The following is an 18,053-nucleotide window of genomic DNA, read 5'->3' on the forward strand; positions in this document are numbered from 1 at the left end:
ATCCAGGCCGATTTTTTTTGGGCTATTTCAGACATTTTGCTCTATGTAGCGTTTTCGGGGGCCTGTTTGGGGGGCTTCCTGGTGTTTGCGGGTGAGTTTCGTGGTCTGGGAGCACTGCTGGGACACTCTAATCTTGATTGCATTTGCTTTTCAGGAAATCCGTCGTGCCAACCCCGACTTATGGCCTAGCTACGCAGCGCGTTTGGACCGAAGGCCCAGAAATATTGCAAGTATGAGAGTTTGCTTTTGGCCTGTTTGGGGGTGTTATACTTCTTGGCGGGTGGGTTGCCGGGTCTTGGGGCATTCCTGGGAAGGTCTAATACCGGGTAGAAGTGGTTGGGACTAAATCCAGGCCAATTTTTTTTTGGGCTATTTCTGACATTTTGCTCTATGTAGCGTTTTGGGGGTCTGTTTGGGGGGCTTCCTGGTGTTTCTGGGTGAGTTTCGTGGTCTGGGAGCACTGCTGGCTATATCTACTTTACTTTGCAAGAGGTTTGAAGCAAATCCATGGTGGCAGAGGGGACTTAGGGCCTAGCTGCAGAGCGCGAGCGGAGTGATTTGGGAAATTTGTGAAAAATTGACTAAGTCCCCATTTTTGTACTTTTGCTCTTTGGCTGTTTGGGGGTCTTCTACTCGTTTTCTCCTGGGTTGACGGCTCTGGGGCCATTGCTGGGAAGCTCTAATACCGGATAAAAGTGTTTTGGACCAAATCCCAGGCGGAAAATTTTTTGTGTTTTTGATGACTTGCTTGCCTTTGAGGTGCTCTTAGGGGGGGGTTCCGTCTGTTTGTGGGTGAGTTTCGTGGTCTGGGAGCATTGCTGGGACACTCTAATCTTGATTGCATTTGCTTTTCAGGAAATCCGTCGTGCCAACCCCGACTTATGGCCCAGCTACGCAGCGCGTTTGGACCGAAGGCCCAGAAATATTGCAAGTATGAGAGTTTGCTTTTGGCCTGTTTGGGGGTGTTATGCTTCTTGGCGGGTGGGTTGCCGGGTCTTGGGGCATTCCTGGGAAGGTCTAATACCGGGTAGAAGTGGTTGGGACAAAATCCAGGCCGATTTTTTTTGGGCTATTTCAGACATTTTGCTCTATGTAGCGTTTTCGGGGGCCTGTTTGGGGGGCTTCCTGGTGTTTGCGGGTGAGTTTCGTGGTCTGGGAGCACTGCTGGGACACTCTAATCTTGATTGCATTTGCTTTTCAGGAAATCCGTCGTGCCAACCCCGACTTATGGCCTAGCTACGCAGCGCGTTTGGACCGAAGGCCCAGAAATATTGCAAGTATGAGAGTTTGCTTTTGGCCTGTTTGGGGGTGTTATACTTCTTGGCGGGTGGGTTGCCGGGTCTTGGGGCATTCCTGGGAAGGTCTAATACCGGGTAGAAGTGGTTGGGACTAAATCCAGGCCGATTTTTTTTTGGGCTATTTCTGACATTTTGCTCTATGTAGCGTTTTCGGGGGCCTGTTTGGGGGGCTTCCTGGTGTTTCTGGGTGAGTTTCGTGGTCTGGGAGCACTGCTGGCTATATCTACTTTACTTTGCAAGAGGTTTGAAGCAAATCCATGGTGGCAGAGGGGACTTAGGGCCTAGCTGCAGAGCGCGAGCGGAGTGATTTGGGAAATTTGTGAAAAATTGACTAAGTCCCCATTTTTGTACTTTTGCTCTTTGGCTGTTTGGGGGTCTTCTACTCGTTTTCTCCTGGGTTGACGGCTCTGGGGCCATTGCTGGGAAGCTCTAATACCGGATAAAAGTGTTTTGGACCAAATCCCAGGCGGAAATTTTTTTGTGTTTTTGATGACTTGCTTGCCTTTGAGGTGCTCTTAGGGGGGGTTCCGTCTGTTTGTGGGTGAGTTTCGTGGTCTGGGAGCATTGCTGGGACACTCTAATCTTGATTGCATTTGCTTTTCAGGAAATCCGTCGTGCCAACCCCGACTTATGGCCCAGCTACGCAGCGCGTTTGGACCGAAGGCCCAGAAATATTGCAAGTATGAGAGTTTGCTTTTGGCCTGTTTGGGGGTGTTATGCTTCTTGGCGGGTGGGTTGCCGGGTCTTGGGGCATTCCTGGGAAGGTCTAATACCGGGTAGAAGTGGTTGGGACAAAATCCAGGCCGATTTTTTTTGGGCTATTTCAGACATTTTGCTCTATGTAGCGTTTTCGGGGGCCTGTTTGGGGGGCTTCCTGGTGTTTGCGGGTGAGTTTCGTGGTCTGGGAGCACTGCTGGGACACTCTAATCTTGATTGCATTTGCTTTTCAGGAAATCCGTCGTGCCAACCCCGACTTATGGCCTAGCTACGCAGCGCGTTTGGACCGAAGGCCCAGAAATATTGCAAGTATGAGAGTTTGCTTTTGGCCTGTTTGGGGGTGTTATGCTTCTTGGCGGGTGGGTTGCCGGGTCTTGGGGCATTCCTGGGAAGGTCTAATACCGGGTAGAAGTGGTTGGGACAAAATCCGCGCGGAAAAGCCTTTAGTTTTGGCACTTTTTGTAACTTAGGGTTCGTTAGGGTTAGCCCTAGCAGCAGGATTGCATGTGTATCGGGGTGTTCTAGATTTTTCAAACTGAGTTCTGGGGTCTTAGAGCACTCGTGAGCATGTGTAATTTTGGTTGCAAGTCATTTGAAGAAAATCCATGGTGGGAAAGGGGGGATTTGGCATAGTTAAAGAAAGCCTTTGCCACTATTCTTAACTTAGGGTTCGTTAGGGTTAGCAGTATTTCTATTGCATGTGTTTGAGTGGGGGGGATTTCGAGTCTTGGAGCGATGCTGGCTATGGCTACTTTTGCTTGGTTGCTTGCAAGTGGTTTGAATACAATCCACGGGGGGTAATGGGTAATTAGGGTACTTCGGCCTACTTTTACTTTCAAAGTAAGTTTTGTCTCCAGTTTTCTGCTAGGCCTCGTTTTTTGGGTGGGAGCACTGCTAGGAAGATCTATTTTTGTTCTAAAACACAGTTTACAGTACACCTAGCTTGAGGGGCAAGATCCGCTACATTAATTTGCCCATACTTATTTATCCTTCAAAAGGTGACTCAGAGTACGCACTTTCAAAAACATTGTACTGTCTGTCTACTAGGAAAAACAAATTGTGACTTTTTGCACTCCACAGCCTACATACCTTATATTTATTTATCAGTGGTGTTGTAATATTATATCACTTCCTGTTTTTCGTTGAATAATTACAGGCCGGGTTTCAGTCTCTGCAATGGGGAAAAAAGGATGGAGTCAGGCTTCACAGTAGCGAGCCACAATTCAGCATCAGGCAGGCAGTGGACAGGGTGTCTTCTGGTGACCAACATCGGTGGACGAAGCGTCGGCTGCAATGGAGGAGTGCCGCTAATAGGAGGATTTTTTTTCTGCGGGCAACTTACTTACCACTTCCAACAGGACCACTACAACCACATAGATACAGTATCCCTTGCCTTTTTCTCTGACTGTGACTGCATTTCTTTGCTCTCTCTCGGCTTCTACATTGATCCCTTAACACATCACTTAGTCCACTCCACTATCTGCACCACACATAGTCATTTGTAAGTGCTCCTACGTAATTCGCAAGTCGCAGCACGCCCCAGGCCGTAGAGGACTGGGATGGCCCCAATGATGAAGCATGTCACCAAGGGGCAACCCTGGTGAGTGAGGGGACACCTAGAAAAAAAGCAATTTCTCCTTTTCTATCTACTATACCTTCTGTCAGGTTACGCAGCCCCTAAGCGCCTACCGTACTATGAAACTACATTTCCCATGAGTAGGCGGGAGACTTGCAGACTATTTAGTGAGACTATATGAGAGTACCCTTGTATGTTAGGACATCACTTCACTGATGCCTGTCTTGTCTTCTCTTACAGGTATCCTTTCCCTGCTGACCCTACCTTTACCCATCCCACATTTTTTATTTTAGTTTGTTATTTTTCTCCCTCGCCTAATGCCTCGAACACCCTGTGTTTACACTTCTGGGTGTTGGTGACATTTGGAGGTGGAACCATATTTGCATCGACTGGATCACGGGGAGTAAACGTGACACCTTCCAGACCAACCCCATTGAGTGTTGTTGTGAATGGATTTATAGTGACCAGCAAGGCTCTCGGGTATCTGGCTACAGAGACCTTATGTTGAATATAGTTATCAATAATTCCACACAGGCCCTGTACTGTCGCATTCTTTCTTTCCACAGTTGTCGATGATATATTCTTACTCTGCTTGACAAAGAACCATTGCTAATGTGAAAGAACTTCAACCGAATTAGTAGTTATACTTTACCATTTGTTAGGCTACAATGTGGCACTGCTCTACTGTACTTCTGTCACCTGCTATATTCTCAGTTGTACCGTTGAATTGCTCAGGAGGACAAACCAGATTTCATTTTCTTTTTTTTCATAGGCATGCAACTGCCACTGTGTCACACCACTAGTACCACCGCTATGAGGAAATTTTATCCGACCAAGATTGCCAACGTTATTCGGTGTTTCCCGTGGAGCCAGCCCTGGGCCTAGCCCTACTTTCAAACACAAATTACAGGTAAGATAAGCGTTTGGTGGTTTGGGGGTATAATGGAGTATTAGTACGAGAGACGAGAGACTGAAGGTAGTACTACTAAAGTCCTAGGACTCTTGGATTCACTTCACTTAGTCTGTGAGAGGCACTTAGTGTTGAAAACATTTGGGCATTTACACTTAAAGGAAGAAAATGGAACTAAACTTTCAGGAAAACAGTCAACGTTAAACCCCCACCCACCAGGCAAGCAGTAAAAAACAGGTATGCTCAGATAAAGTTTGAAAAAGTATATTTATATCCCTAACAAAATAATCTCCCGCAAGACCCTCCCTAACCCCAACGATTGTCCTTCAAAAGTCCCCAAAAACCCAACTCCCAATTCCCACCCCCCAAAAGTCTCTAAAAAAGGGGCAAGGGACACTATGGGTGGATGCTGTTAACTTTTTGGGCCAGGGCATCATGCTCCTCGCGGAGCAAGGCGAGCTCCTGCTGAAGGCGGGACACCATCAGGGTAGTGCGGCGCAGGCGTGCCTTCACTGCCTTGCAGGTGCAAGGCCTGTGAGAAGCAGCTGTTGGCCTTGCTGCTCGGCGGTGGCGTTTGCCTTTGGCAGCCCGGCTCAGTCTCGGTGGACCACTGTGCTGGGTGGCAGCCGGTGAGGCCACGGAGGCCGATGCAGACGACGTTGTTGTTGTCGACCGCACACTTTCCTCGTCCTCCAGGGCCACCAGCCGCCGATATTCCGCAACAGTGGCCTCGATTCTCCGTTGCCGGGCCGCTCTAGCCAGCTCCTTCCTCCTTGTTCGTTTGGAAGGAGAACCTATATGAAGAAAGAAAGACATAGTCTGTAACCAATGCTCTTTAAGATTAACTCAATCATTCAGCAGAAATGTGTGCTGCAGTACAACTAGCAACTTGCAAGCGCATTACATAACTATTGAGGCCAGTATCTATCTAACCTCACACTTCTTCATCCTTGCTCTAACATTAGTGGGAGTTTAAGGAACAAATTCTATGAGCACTGTGGACTTCCATTGGAGTCGACTATGAAAGTACACCAGTCTTATTCTTCTTCTTGTCTCTTGTTTTGGAAAATTGGTACGTTATTTTCTGCAAGCCGGCATAATGCCAGCGCGGTAAACTTGCACCCGAGAAAAAGAGACGCACGCCATGAGGAGTGACCTAGACTTGCGTTGCCGTTGCGTTACTGTACCCGTCCAGTACATGCAGGTGGTGAATCTCTTACTTTTCTATTACGGGTGGCACTGAGAATACTCTGTTACAACTCAAGGGCTACTGCTTAATTAATTTAACTTTCACCCTACAGTGGAAATGAGTACTAGAAATGGAAAATTGAAGAAGATAAATAATCTGATTATCTATCACTTCACATGGGATGTTTTTGCTTATATATGGGATGACTTTAGGTGCTTTGCTTTTTATTGAGTGACAGGCAGTGATACATCCACACATGAATGACTGAGTACTACTAAACTTATTAAGAGAGGTAGGGAGTGGCCACCATAATAACCGGATCTATGCAGTGCTTGCAATACAAACTACTGCTACTACTTATGGTAGTATTTGGACAAAATTAAAAGTTCTTTTCCTTGCCTTTCCTACACTGGAACGGACGTGCGGGTGCAGTGTTACATGCTCTTCAAAGTTACACTTAGTTCATCCACTGACCATCTACTCTCTCTAGATCATGGGTACTCACAAACTTTCTCTCAGGGGCTACATTTACAGTGTAGTTTGGGGCCGAGGGCCGCACTGGTGGGGGCGGAGTCAGAGGGGGCGGGGCTAAAGCAAAACGATAACTTGTGACCATGAGGTTGCACACAGGTCCCTGCAGCAGATGCCCTCATCCACTGAGCCACCAGACCCAGCATTTAGATACATCTCTCTCCCTCCTGCTGTCCCTCCTGCCCTCCCTCCATCTCTCTCTCCCTCCTGCCCTCCCTCTCCCTCTGTCATCTCACTGTGTGTGTGTCTATCGGTGTCAGCCTTCAGCCCGGGTTGAGACCGCTTCCTCAACGCGCACACACAGACAACAACACCAAAGTACTTAACAGGTCTTTAAAAGACCATTAACATATTATTGAGGCTTTGTTTGTTTTAGCGCCCCTGCTTCTCCACCCTGACAATCACTGCTTGCCCGGCCCCACAGAGCAGAGGCTTTGTTCTATTTCACCTCTTTGTGGCCTTGCATCTCCACTCTGCTCTGTGGGGGCCGGGGGAGCAGTGATTGTCAGAGTGGAGATGCAGGGGCGCTAACAGGTGAAATACAAAAAAGCCTCTGCTCTGTGGGGGCCGGGGGAGCAGTGATTGTCTGCAAGGTCTGCGCACCGCCAAGGAAGGCTTGCCGGGCCACCACCGGCCCGCGGGCCGTACTATGAGTACCCCTGCTCTAGATACACATATGCTATCTAAGAGTCAGATAGTAGCATGATCCAGGTATATGGACACATACAGTTTCTGTGTCACCCACCCAGGCTGTTGTCCTTCCACCCATCATTGCTTCATCATTCACCCAGCCATGCATCTCATATTCTTGCCTTCCCAGCTAGTCTTCAATCTCAATAAGTAAGGAATATATAAGAGCTTACCTCTGGCCGCCACCACCGTCTCAACTCTCACAGCCGCCGCCGCCGCCTCCTCCCCTGATGAATTGCCCTCCGCCTCCGTGTCGAGCACCACCACCACACTGGCCCCGCCACCAGATGTTCCACCTACAAAGTACATTTAAGAATCTTAGAATAAAGCACTCACTAGTCACTAGTATTTGGTCTAGGAATGAAGACATGTGAAAACAATGTAATTTGTGACTGTCTACGTTAAAGTTAAAAAAAATGTCCCTTTTTCCAGGGAAGGTTGTCTTGCTGCACTTTTTGGCACAACTGATGAAGGCTGATTTTTTAACACGCACCATTTTTCTCCACACAGACAGAAGATGAACTTCTAACAACAAGATCAAGTTGAAACCAGGTGAGAGCTCGGCTCGACCACAAGAAATGTCTTCAATTAATCGTCAGCACTAACCACTTTTCCATTATCAGTTAAACGTTTAGTTTTATTATGACTTCATTTTAATAAATGTGTTTACTTTTAATAAAGCTTTTAAATTTAAATACAATCTGTGTTTTTTGGTCCTCCAGACTAGAGTGACTGAGCGAAAGGTTTTGCAATTTTTGCAAGCATGAGTCCAGATAGAACACTTCAAAAGACATTATGGACAATCCCAGAGGACTGCACTAAGTTGATAGAGCTATTGCTGACTAGAATCATGGGAGTTTCGCCAACCGTGCAATCTTAGTTAGCTACACAGACAGACTAATAAGAATAATCTAGTAATACCACAGGGAGTCATAGTAGAGGCAGGATAAGAATTTAGATACAGTCTACAAGAAGAGCAAAGACAATGTTGAAAAAAGTCAAATGAGGAACGCTAGGAAAAATAGGTACTAGTCTAAAATGAAAACTTACTGGGGCCAGCAGAGGAGCCCTCGCCTGCCCGATCCTGGCCCTGTTGATGAACAGCATCCGCCGCCTGCTGCTCCTGTGTCCTCCTCTCGCCCCTGGGGGGAGCTGACGTACAACATGAAAGAAAGAACAGAAAACATGGATGATTGTTGCTTGTCAATGTCAACCAAATCAAACATTTCAAAAGAACAATAACAAAATATTTCCGCGAAATTATATTGATTATGGTTACTTTTCATTTATTTGCGGACCTGTGACTTCGAAAGTCACGTAACTCACTAAACAAAGTACTGAAACGTTCACCTAGGACTGGCAGGCAGCAGTCCGCAGGCAAGACGCAAAGTGACAGACAAACTCCATTGTGATTTCAGTCAGATCAGTGACAACACTAACAGTTGCCTGCTACATTACCAGTCATTTAAATAGTCAAACTATCAATCCACCGCCACTATTTTTCTTATTGTCAGGGTTACAAAGGAAGGGGCAGATTTAAGCCCTTGCGGCTCTTTTGCGCCGTTCTTGCGTGACTTTTGTGACGCAGCAGCTAAACAAAAAAGGGCGCCATGGTGCGGCGTATAATATTATAACAACGTGACGCATTTGGGAGATGCATCCCGTTATAAAGCCCTGCGCCATCAGGGGGCGTTCCGGCGCAAGGGAGGGCATTCCTGCGCTGGAACACATCCTAATAGTGGCTGAGGGAAATCTACAAAATATCAATCAGTCACCTTTAGGACAATGATGCGTCACACAAACCCTGCACCTGCTTGAAGCAGACGTACGGCTTGACCCAGCATTGGGGAGATAGGGTACCCCAGAGCATTGATGGAGCTGCGCCATCGTTGCGACGCAACTCCAGCAGTAAAGCTTCGGTGACGTTTTGGGCCCATGGGGCGCCGCATTGCAAATACGGCGCACCATGTTTGGTGGTGGTAGCGGGCCGCACAATTAATGGCGCATCCCTGCTACTTTGCAGGGATGCGACGGTAATTGCAATTCTGCCCCTTAGGGGCATACTTACTTACGCGTTCTGGCGCATCTCCAGAGATGCGCCAGATCAAATGCGTCACGCAAAACTACCCTTGCGACACGGCAGATGTGCCTCATTTACAATGCGGCGCGCCCTGGCGCAAGGGTAGGCACTTGCGTGACGCATCTCGTCACGTAAGAGCGGCGCATCGCTGGAGTCACGTCGCCAACGCAATGCAACTCCAGTAATGCTCAGGGCCACCCAATACTTTACATGCTGTGTCAGTCCTTTCGCCTGCTTCGAGCAGACATAAGGAATTGAATTGACGTAGCAGCGTCGCAGAAGTGCCTGCGTTAAATCTTGTAGATTTCACGCAGGCAATTTTAAGAGGCGCACAGCCGCTGGACCGCCCACCCTGCGTACTAGGAACGCACCCATTGTGGTGCAGGCCCATGGCTTTATAACGTGACGCATCTCCCTAGATGCGTCATGCTGTAAATGACTTGCAGGGATGCGGCACGTTTACGCCGCTGTTGCGTCACGCAAGGCAACGTAAACGTGGCGCAAGGGGCTTGTAAATGTAATCTGCCCCCTAGTGTCTAGCATTACGCAGTTCTGTTAAGTACACTCATACATAATAGTTACTCAGGCCAATGAGACCACGAAATAGAAAACAAATAAGCATAGTAGCAACCCCACTGAGAAGGAGAGCAGTGCACCTGAAATGCACAGAAGATTTTGAAATATAATTTAACTACAATGTAATCGTCATCAGCGGCATTATTGGCTTGCTCCATGTAAAAAACAAATATTTGCAATACAACAACACAGAGCAGGAGAAAACATCATAGTAGTGAGTGATTAAATGCCAATGGCTACTACTACTCACCAAGCCCGGGGATCTCCAAGCCGAGCTGGTCCAGCAGGTCGCGCTCGCGGTCCAGGAGGTCCGTCCAGCGATGGGTGACCTGGCTGTAGGTGCGCTGGACCCCGTAGAGGTGGGATATGGCCCAGCACACCTTCTCCCACCGCTTCCGGCGCTCCCGCATGTTGTAGCCGCCGGCCGCGATCCTGCCGCCTCCCGCGATGGTCCTGGGCAGGCGGCGCTGGACGAAGTAGACCAGCGCGCCCACTTCCTCCGGGCTGAATATCTCCCGGCGCGTCACCTGCTCCCCCCTCGATCTCACGCCTGCTGTCCTGCCACTGGGTCCAGCACTACTCCCCGCCGCCGCTGCGGCCCTCAAGTGCCTGGGCAGCTTCACGGCGCCTGGCTTGACCATGGTCTGGGCAGGTAAGGTAGGAAGAAGTAGAAAATTAAGAAAGAATAGGATAGGGAAGAAGAAAAGAAAAGAGTTTACAAAAGTAGTTTAAAAGTAAAGAAAAATAGCAGAAAAGACAAAAATATACAGCTAGGAAAAGAGAGGGATAGATAAGAAGCAAAATCGTAAAAAAAAAACTGAAAACAAGCAAAGGATGGGAAAGATATCAAGAGGATTAAACACCATGCCCAGACACAGGAAATGAATGAAAAACAAGATGGCCGGCGCCCGTTTCCGAGCGCGAAAGTCAGTTCGCGCGAGATTTTCCTCGCGATCTCGTGCGAACCTCTAGATTTCCCGCGCGATCTCGTGCGAACCTCTACTCGCAATGCGCTTACTGCGCGAGATTATACATAGCGGGCGGAAACGGAAATACGTCACGCAAACAAAATGGCCGCGCCCGTACTCGACCTTGGGGTAAATTCGCGTGTTGCGCTGCAAGCGGCTCGCGAATACTGCAAAAAAACTCGCGAAACAACAAGCCGCAAAAAAATAAAATGCTCATTCGCACGAATTGGCGGCTTCCGCGGTCGGTTTCGCACGACGCCGCGCCCCGCGAATAGCGCGAAAAAAACCGCAAAACGATTTCAGCAAAAGCAAAAGCAATGAGCAGGTGCAAAAGGTCAACCTCATGATTTGTAACGATTCTTTGTATTGCTTCCTGAGGGGGCCCTCCAGAATTCGGTTGCCTGCTTGCAACTATTGTGTGACCCTGCTCTGACCTTAACTGTATGCCACAAAGGTCCTGATTTACAGCTAAAGGAGCAGACAAGCAGGTGCCAGGCTGGAACTTTAAATTCTTTCAGTGACACATTAATTAGCCCCTAATTCATTATTGTCAGTTGGGGCAGGGCAGGTGTTGTAACTAATTTTGCAACAATGAAAGCACTTAGCAAGTGCAAAAGATCACTAATCAGGGCGCACTAAGGAAGCAGGTGCCAGCTAAAAAAATATTCTGTGACACATTAATCAGCCCCAAATTAATTCAGGTCACTTGAGGCAGGGAAGGTGTGCTTTGCTTTGCCGAAAATAATGTACACTGGACAACCAGAGGGTGTGGTGATGAAACAGAGGGTGGCATGGGTGGGCCAGAGGGTGGCATGAGTAGTCAGAGAGTGGCAGTGGTGACAGAGAGTGGCAGTGATGACGAAGAGTGTCCCAAACAGGCTGGACATGTAGAAACAACAAGTTCGCAAAACTTGCGACCCGACAGGTAAGTTCGCAAATTGCGAAATTGTAAAAACCCTCGCGAACTGGCAGAAACACGGGCGAACACAAAAAAAAAAAAAAAATCCGCAAATTCGCGGGAATTCGCGGATTTTGCGGATTGCGAATCCGCAAATCCGCAAAATTCGCGAACGCGAGATCCGCAAAATTCGCCCATGCTTACTTGTAAAGTGCACTGAGTGTGCCAGGGCCTGTAAATCAAATGTAGGCTTTCCTGTTTTCAGTTACTATTTTTGGTAAATTCTGGTGGTTTTTTTCAGTGATTTCAAAACCTTAAAAAACAGTTGTTATCAGTGGTTACACATTTGCGCGCCACTAAAAAAAAAAAAAAAGTGTTTTTCCGGTGTTTATGGAACGCTTTGCTTTTATTATTGCTTGCTTCCTGCACTGATAGAACATGGTATATAGCCAGTGTACGTACAGAGTATATGAGGTCCAAATAGATTTTTGCAAATTAAGCTTATTGTAGTACACCATACAATACTTCTTCAGAGAGTCTTTGGTCATGTGTGCTTGCTTTTTCCTTTCCATGTAAACTTATGTGAAATGGCCCTCTCAACATTGGCACTTGAGATGGGCAATGCCAAAACAGCCAGTACACAATTTGTTAACTCTGGCCACTGACATAGCTTTCCATGCCAATACTGGTGCACTTGAACATTGCGATTCTCATGGCAGGTTCTGCAACATATGCATTGAGCTGGCGCTTATGCCCTCAGAGTTATTGAAGCGGTCAAAACTACGGAGGAAATTCCCCTTTACTGAAGGGATCTAGAACTTGTACAGAGGACCACAGTGAGATTTCATTGACTTCAAATGCCATTGGTGGTGAAGGGACATTTCTATGCATCATTGCAAGCCCTTTCTCATACGTTGTAAAATAAACGTTCCTGAATTGCTCTTCAACATTGCTTTGCTTACCAAGTGGCAAGCACTCTACCATGGAACCTGTTGCAGTGCCAAAGTCATTAAAGGTGTCGCCCAAACTACTCTCAAGGAGATGTTTCACATCTACACCAATTATGCTGAACACTTGGCAGACAAGGGTTCTTTCAGACTCTAGTTTTTTATCATGTCCACTACAGCAGTTATGTTTTCCTGTAAAAATCTAATAATGCAGTAGAGTGTACTTATTTTTTACATCGCTATCAATATTCGACCAAAGATCCGCACATTTCTTGCCTTTGGCATCATCACTCAGCAAAAATTCTGTAAACGGTTGGCACATGGATAATATAGCATTCATAGCACCTTCGACTGAGAACAATAAGCTAAAGGACACAGTTTGGATGACTCCTTCTTTGATGCCACACAAAGCAAGAAATGATAAATATTTGCATTTCAGTTCCTGTGCATAAGAAAACAGTGTGCCAGAGTGGACTAAAAAGTAAACAGCATCCCTCATTAACTCTGAAGAATGTAAAGATGCTTCCAGCATACCATCTAACAAGTAGCAAACATCTCCTACAGGGAATTAGTTCAGCTCGGGTATCAATTTTGACAGGTCATCACACAACTTTTTCATATACGTAGCTGAATCACTGCAAATACAAACAATATCACTCCGATCTTTGTTGAACTTGGAAAGAGCCTTTTTTCTGCAGAGCATTCCAAGTGGCACTGCATGCCAGCCATGTTTTCCAAAAGTCTAGTGTCATGTTTTCACCACTAGCCCAGATGCTTGGTGATAGCACACTTTATACATATACTTGTCACTATACCTTGCATTGAATGTTTAATTCCTGAGGTGTTGGCAGTTCACACTAGAAACTGTGGGCTGATGTATTAAGGGTTTTTACCCATTCTCTGTGGGTAAATGTGATGACACATATTAGGAAATATTTTTCTGAAACCAGCCATTTTACCTCTCAGTGAAAGAATCAAAAGCAGCCAAAATATCAAATAGATTTTGATATTTCCTGATGCTCAACAGTTTATAAAATAATTAAACAAGACCTAAAGCATGCTTCTAAACCCTGCATCTTTAGAACAAAGACCACAAAAACTGAAACAAGCAAAAGGAAGAAGAAACAATATTTTAGTGGCATCCCTAATCATCAAAACTCAAGCAGAATAATGTTAGCCCAGTCTTTCTTACTGCTAGTTTGTATAATAAAGTTACATTGTATTGGCCCCTTCAGGAAGAAAAAAAATGACTCTTTCACTCTCTTTTTCCTTTCTTTGAATGGCATTTAGTTTGTGGTTGTGCATGTGTTTTTTTTCAGTGTTTATATGTTTTCACTGGTGAGGGTTATTTCTCTTTTAGTGGGGTTTTATCAGTTATTATAGGTTTAAACCTAAAACCCCACAGCCTAATCAAATGCTACTAGTGGGCCTGCAGCACTGATTGTGCCACCCACAGGAGTAGTCCTGGAAAGGTATCTCAGACCCACCACTCCAGTGTCTGCACGCATTTTTTACTGCTATGTCGACTTGGCAAGTGCACAAACTTGCCCAGCCCTAACCTTCCCTTTTAATACATGTAAGTCACCCATAAGTTAGGCCCAAGCTACCCCCCTGGGCAGACTGCCGTGTATGTGATAGGTAGGACATGTACTGGTGTGTGTGACATCCCCTGATAATGAAATACAGTGAATTTTGTTTTTCACTATGGAAAGGCTATCTGTCCCATAGGATAGAATGGTAGTACTTTGTAACATCTTACAAGCATACCTGTTCCCAGTGGGTCAAAATAGAGAAATGGAGTTTAGTATGCCTGAACTTAGAATGTAAAAATGCATCTTTAAGATGATTTTTATGTTGTGTGTTTGAAAATACCAATTTAGAAAGTGAGTATTTTCTTGCTTAGCCATCCTGTGTGCCTCTGCTGGTTTGTGTATTGACTGTCTGGCTTTGGAGTGACAGGGGATGGGGATGTGCTTCCACTGCAGAAAGCCACTAAGGGGGGCGGGGAGGGGAGGTGGAATTGTTGAGGTGTGTCCTGCCTCTCCTAGATGAGTAAGGGCCAGGCGGAATAGATTAGGGCTGCATTCCGAGTGGTGGAGGAGATTTCCTTGCACCTGAATAGGCCCTATATGCCTTGGACAATGCTGTCTCCCCCTCCTACAAGGAAGCTGGGCCAGAGAGGCCAGAACTGGTTTGGACTGAGCACAGACGCTCTCTGCCACAAGAGAATGAAGAGAAACGTGGTATAAATATTGGGGCCTAGACCCCAGAACATGAGATTACTGCTAAACTAAGGAACCTGCCAGCAAAAAGTGCAGGAAAGGCTGTCAGGAGGAACTGCTAGTTTGCTGCGTGCTCTGCTATGTTGGCCTGCTGCTTGCTGCTTTTGTCTTGGGCAGGAAAAGGACTGGATTGTACTTTCATCATTATGCTGTTAGAGTTTCTCCAAAGGGCTTGAAATAGAGCTTGCATCCTGTTGGAAGTTTCAGGGAGATAAAAGACATCAGAGAACTCGGTTGGATCAAGGAACCTGCCCTGAAGAAGAGCTGAAAGCTGCCATGAGAAGTACTGCCCCTTTGCTGTGTTGTTGCTTTGCTGGGGTGGCCTGCAGTTGTTGCTTCTGCCTTGGGCAGTGAAAGAACTGGAATGAACTTTCTCCACTTGTGCTGAGTATCTCCAAGGGCTTAAATTAGAGCTTGCCTCTTGTTCATGAAGTCTCAGGGACAGCAAAGACATCTCTTACCTCTGGGTATCGCCTCTGGAACCATGGGTTTCAGTTGCTACAGAGGGGGAGAGCAGCTGACACCGTCACTGACACCACTCCTGCACTGTGTCCTGAAGGCACCGCCACACTTTGCACCGCAACCCTCGTCTCACCGACGACAACGACTGCTGCCACCACCGAGCCTGTGTTTGCACTGTGACCTGTGGGCACCGCACTCTGCAACGATTCCCTTCACTCCGCCAACCTGGTCTCATCAACGGTGTTGCTGCATGCTGACTTAGACACCCGTGTCTGTACCAGAGTTTAGGGTCACTGCTTGTGAGTCATACAATGCACCGCCCCATCCCACACCTCAGCTTGGGCCGACCGACTCCAGCTCTGATCAACTGGCTCTGTTACTTGCACTGTGATATCTCAGCACTGCAACAAACACTGCCCCACTTCGCACTGCAGCCCTGGTCTCACTGACGCCGCTGGACAACCGTCACCGAGCTGCTGCCTGCACCGCTACCTGAGGGCACTGCATGCCGCACTGCTACGCTTCACATTGCAACCCCAGCAGTTGCCGCGACCGGCCTGCACCAACACGATCAGTCACAACCTAAGGTACCATTTACGAGTCTGCTGACTTTAACACTGGCCCACACCAATGCAGTCGGCTGAAACTGTTGGATTCCGTTTTCAGGACCGCAGTAGCCCCGTACGGAACTACCGGCTTCAAAGAACTGCACTTTAAAGTCATTCCTGGAAAGTGAATATTTTTGATTATTGTATCTTGGTCTTTTATAGTTTTTGAGATTTCAAAAGAGAGGGTACCCCACTGTCACCAGGGAACAGGGTGCAAGGACACAAAGTCAAAGGGAAATCCCTGGGATAGGTTTGTTGGGCTGTGATGTCTATACCCTTGCAGTTGCACTATAGTATCTGGTTTACAGACTACTATAGATCACTGTCTGGCAGGAAAAGATTAACATAATGATTTCCACAAAGAAAATATTTGTTAACAATCTAGTACTTTTATAGTTTTTGGCCTTGTTTGTACAGATAAATATTGGTTATTTTTCTAAAACTGGTGTGATGGTTTCACTGTATTACTGTTGGCTATGTGCAAATGCTTTACACACTGCCTCTACATGACTACTCATGCCAAGCTACCAAGGGGTTATTTCAGTAGTGTATCCTTATTATCCTGACTTGAAGGAAGGGTCCCTATTTGGATAAAGTTGCAAACCATTGCCAACTAGAGACCTCCATTTCTAATAGTCATTGCGACAAATCAGAGCCATCGCCCTCGAGGGAATCAAACGCAGGAAATTGCTGAAATGGATTCTGGTTCTTGGAGGAAATCTCATTAACTTTCAGGACCTGGTTAGAATTAAATCTGGGACCATTTATATTTTGCTGAGGAATAAGGCTTGAGGAACTTGCATCACTGGAATTTGTTGCACATTAGGACTTTGCATTCTCTGTCTTGGTACATTTTGTAGCTGTACGGATTTATTAATTTGTGTCTGCATAAATCGTGAATTTTAAACCTGATTCTCGTTCACTACTCTGTTGGGATGCCCTAACTTGTTACAATAATGACAGGGATTTGATTTATTTAATGTATCCAGATCAATCCCAGTAACTGGACCAGTAGGAACACCACAACCTCTACCCTGTTGCGGATAACCATTTCCACTTTTAATCACAGTAACTTCCTGCTGATACACACCTTGCATAGCACCATCATTCCCTACATTCTCTGACTTCCTCGCTGTGCTGCTTTCATCTCGACCTGCATCTACTTCTCCTTCAAACGCTTCAGTTTGATTTCCATTTCATCACTGCAATATTTTACATACCTCAACATCTAATCAATTGACTTATTCTTCCAACAAATTAAATTGTGTTGAAACGTAATGCTGATCTCAGGTCTCAATCCTGTCACAAACCTGAACACAACATTTCCCACATCTTTGGTTTTGAGATTTTCTATTCCACTGTGCTGTGTAACCACTTGCACAATCTCTCATAAAAAGCATGCACTGTCTCTTTAGGCTCTTGGGTTGTTCTATCAATGTTAATGGTATGCTCCCTTTCAAAAAGGTGATCATCTGTTGATACTTTTTCATCACTAAAGGCGATGGAGCATGGAATATCGGATTTCTCTGAGTCTCTTTCTCTAGCCACTGAATAGGCACTTTACTTTCAGCCCACAAATCACTTGGTACCACAATGTCAAAAAGGGTGTTCAAATCTACTCACAATACTTGTGAAATATTCACAAATTGATCAAACTGAGTAAACCACTCACCTGGCATATCTCTCAGTTTGGGGAAATCATTGTAAATGACACAAGGTCATTTCTACTCCATGAGACATGAACGTAACCTCCACCAGGCACTTCCCTTAATAGGAAATTTGAAGCGCTTTCTCCGTTTATCAAGGGCGGGGGCAGTTGTTCCTTCACTTTCCTTTGATGTTTCATTTTGGCCCATCTGCCTTTCCAATTGTCAAACACACTAATTATCTGCATGCCCACAACCAACTTTCTAATTTGCACTTTCGTTCTAATTCCAAATGAACAGGTGAGAATTTTGTGATCTCTAAGCTGATTCCTCTACAGGAGTGAGTCCTGTCTGATTTATTGTGGACGATACACAAGTGACATAAGGTGTAGTTACCATATTCGGGACTAAAGGAGTACTTCCCGTTCCCCTCCATCCAGGGACAATAGGAACAATAGTTGATGTATTTACTCCAGTAGGAGCTGGCAAAGCGTGTGACGTGATTCCTGGCGAATAAGGTTTATACAAAGGAACTGTGGGACCAATTGTAACTGGAGCAGGTATTGCATCTGGGGCATTAGAAACAATTAACAGGGGCACAATCCCTTTAACTCGCTCCCATAAAGTTTTGACTTGTATTCATTGGGGCCGTGGCTCCCTCTGAGCTTCCACCGA

At 46.3% G+C, this 18,053-nt stretch overlaps 2 protein-coding genes across 2 annotated transcripts in view; one reads left to right on the plus strand and one right to left on the minus strand.

The window, feature by feature from the left end:
- LOC147724972 (E3 ubiquitin-protein ligase TRIM39-like) overlaps positions 1-18,053 on the plus strand; it is a 345,331-nt gene that overhangs the window by 197,754 nt on the left and 129,524 nt on the right. The window lies entirely within an intron of this gene.
- Positions 4,365-7,234, minus strand: LOC147724973 (uncharacterized). The gene is made up of 2 exons (XM_086966461.1): positions 7,085-7,234; positions 4,365-5,295 (listed from the first exon to the last, which is right to left on the minus strand). Exons 1-2 carry the CDS (start codon positions 7,218-7,220, stop codon positions 4,898-4,900), a joined length of 534 nt encoding a protein of 177 aa, XP_086822587.1. The 5' UTR covers positions 7,221-7,234; the 3' UTR covers positions 4,365-4,897.

Source organism: Lissotriton vulgaris, chromosome 4_1 (assembly GCF_964263255.1).
Source record: "Lissotriton vulgaris chromosome 4_1, aLisVul1.2, whole genome shotgun sequence".
Classification (NCBI taxonomy): domain Eukaryota; kingdom Metazoa; phylum Chordata; class Amphibia; order Caudata; family Salamandridae; genus Lissotriton; species Lissotriton vulgaris.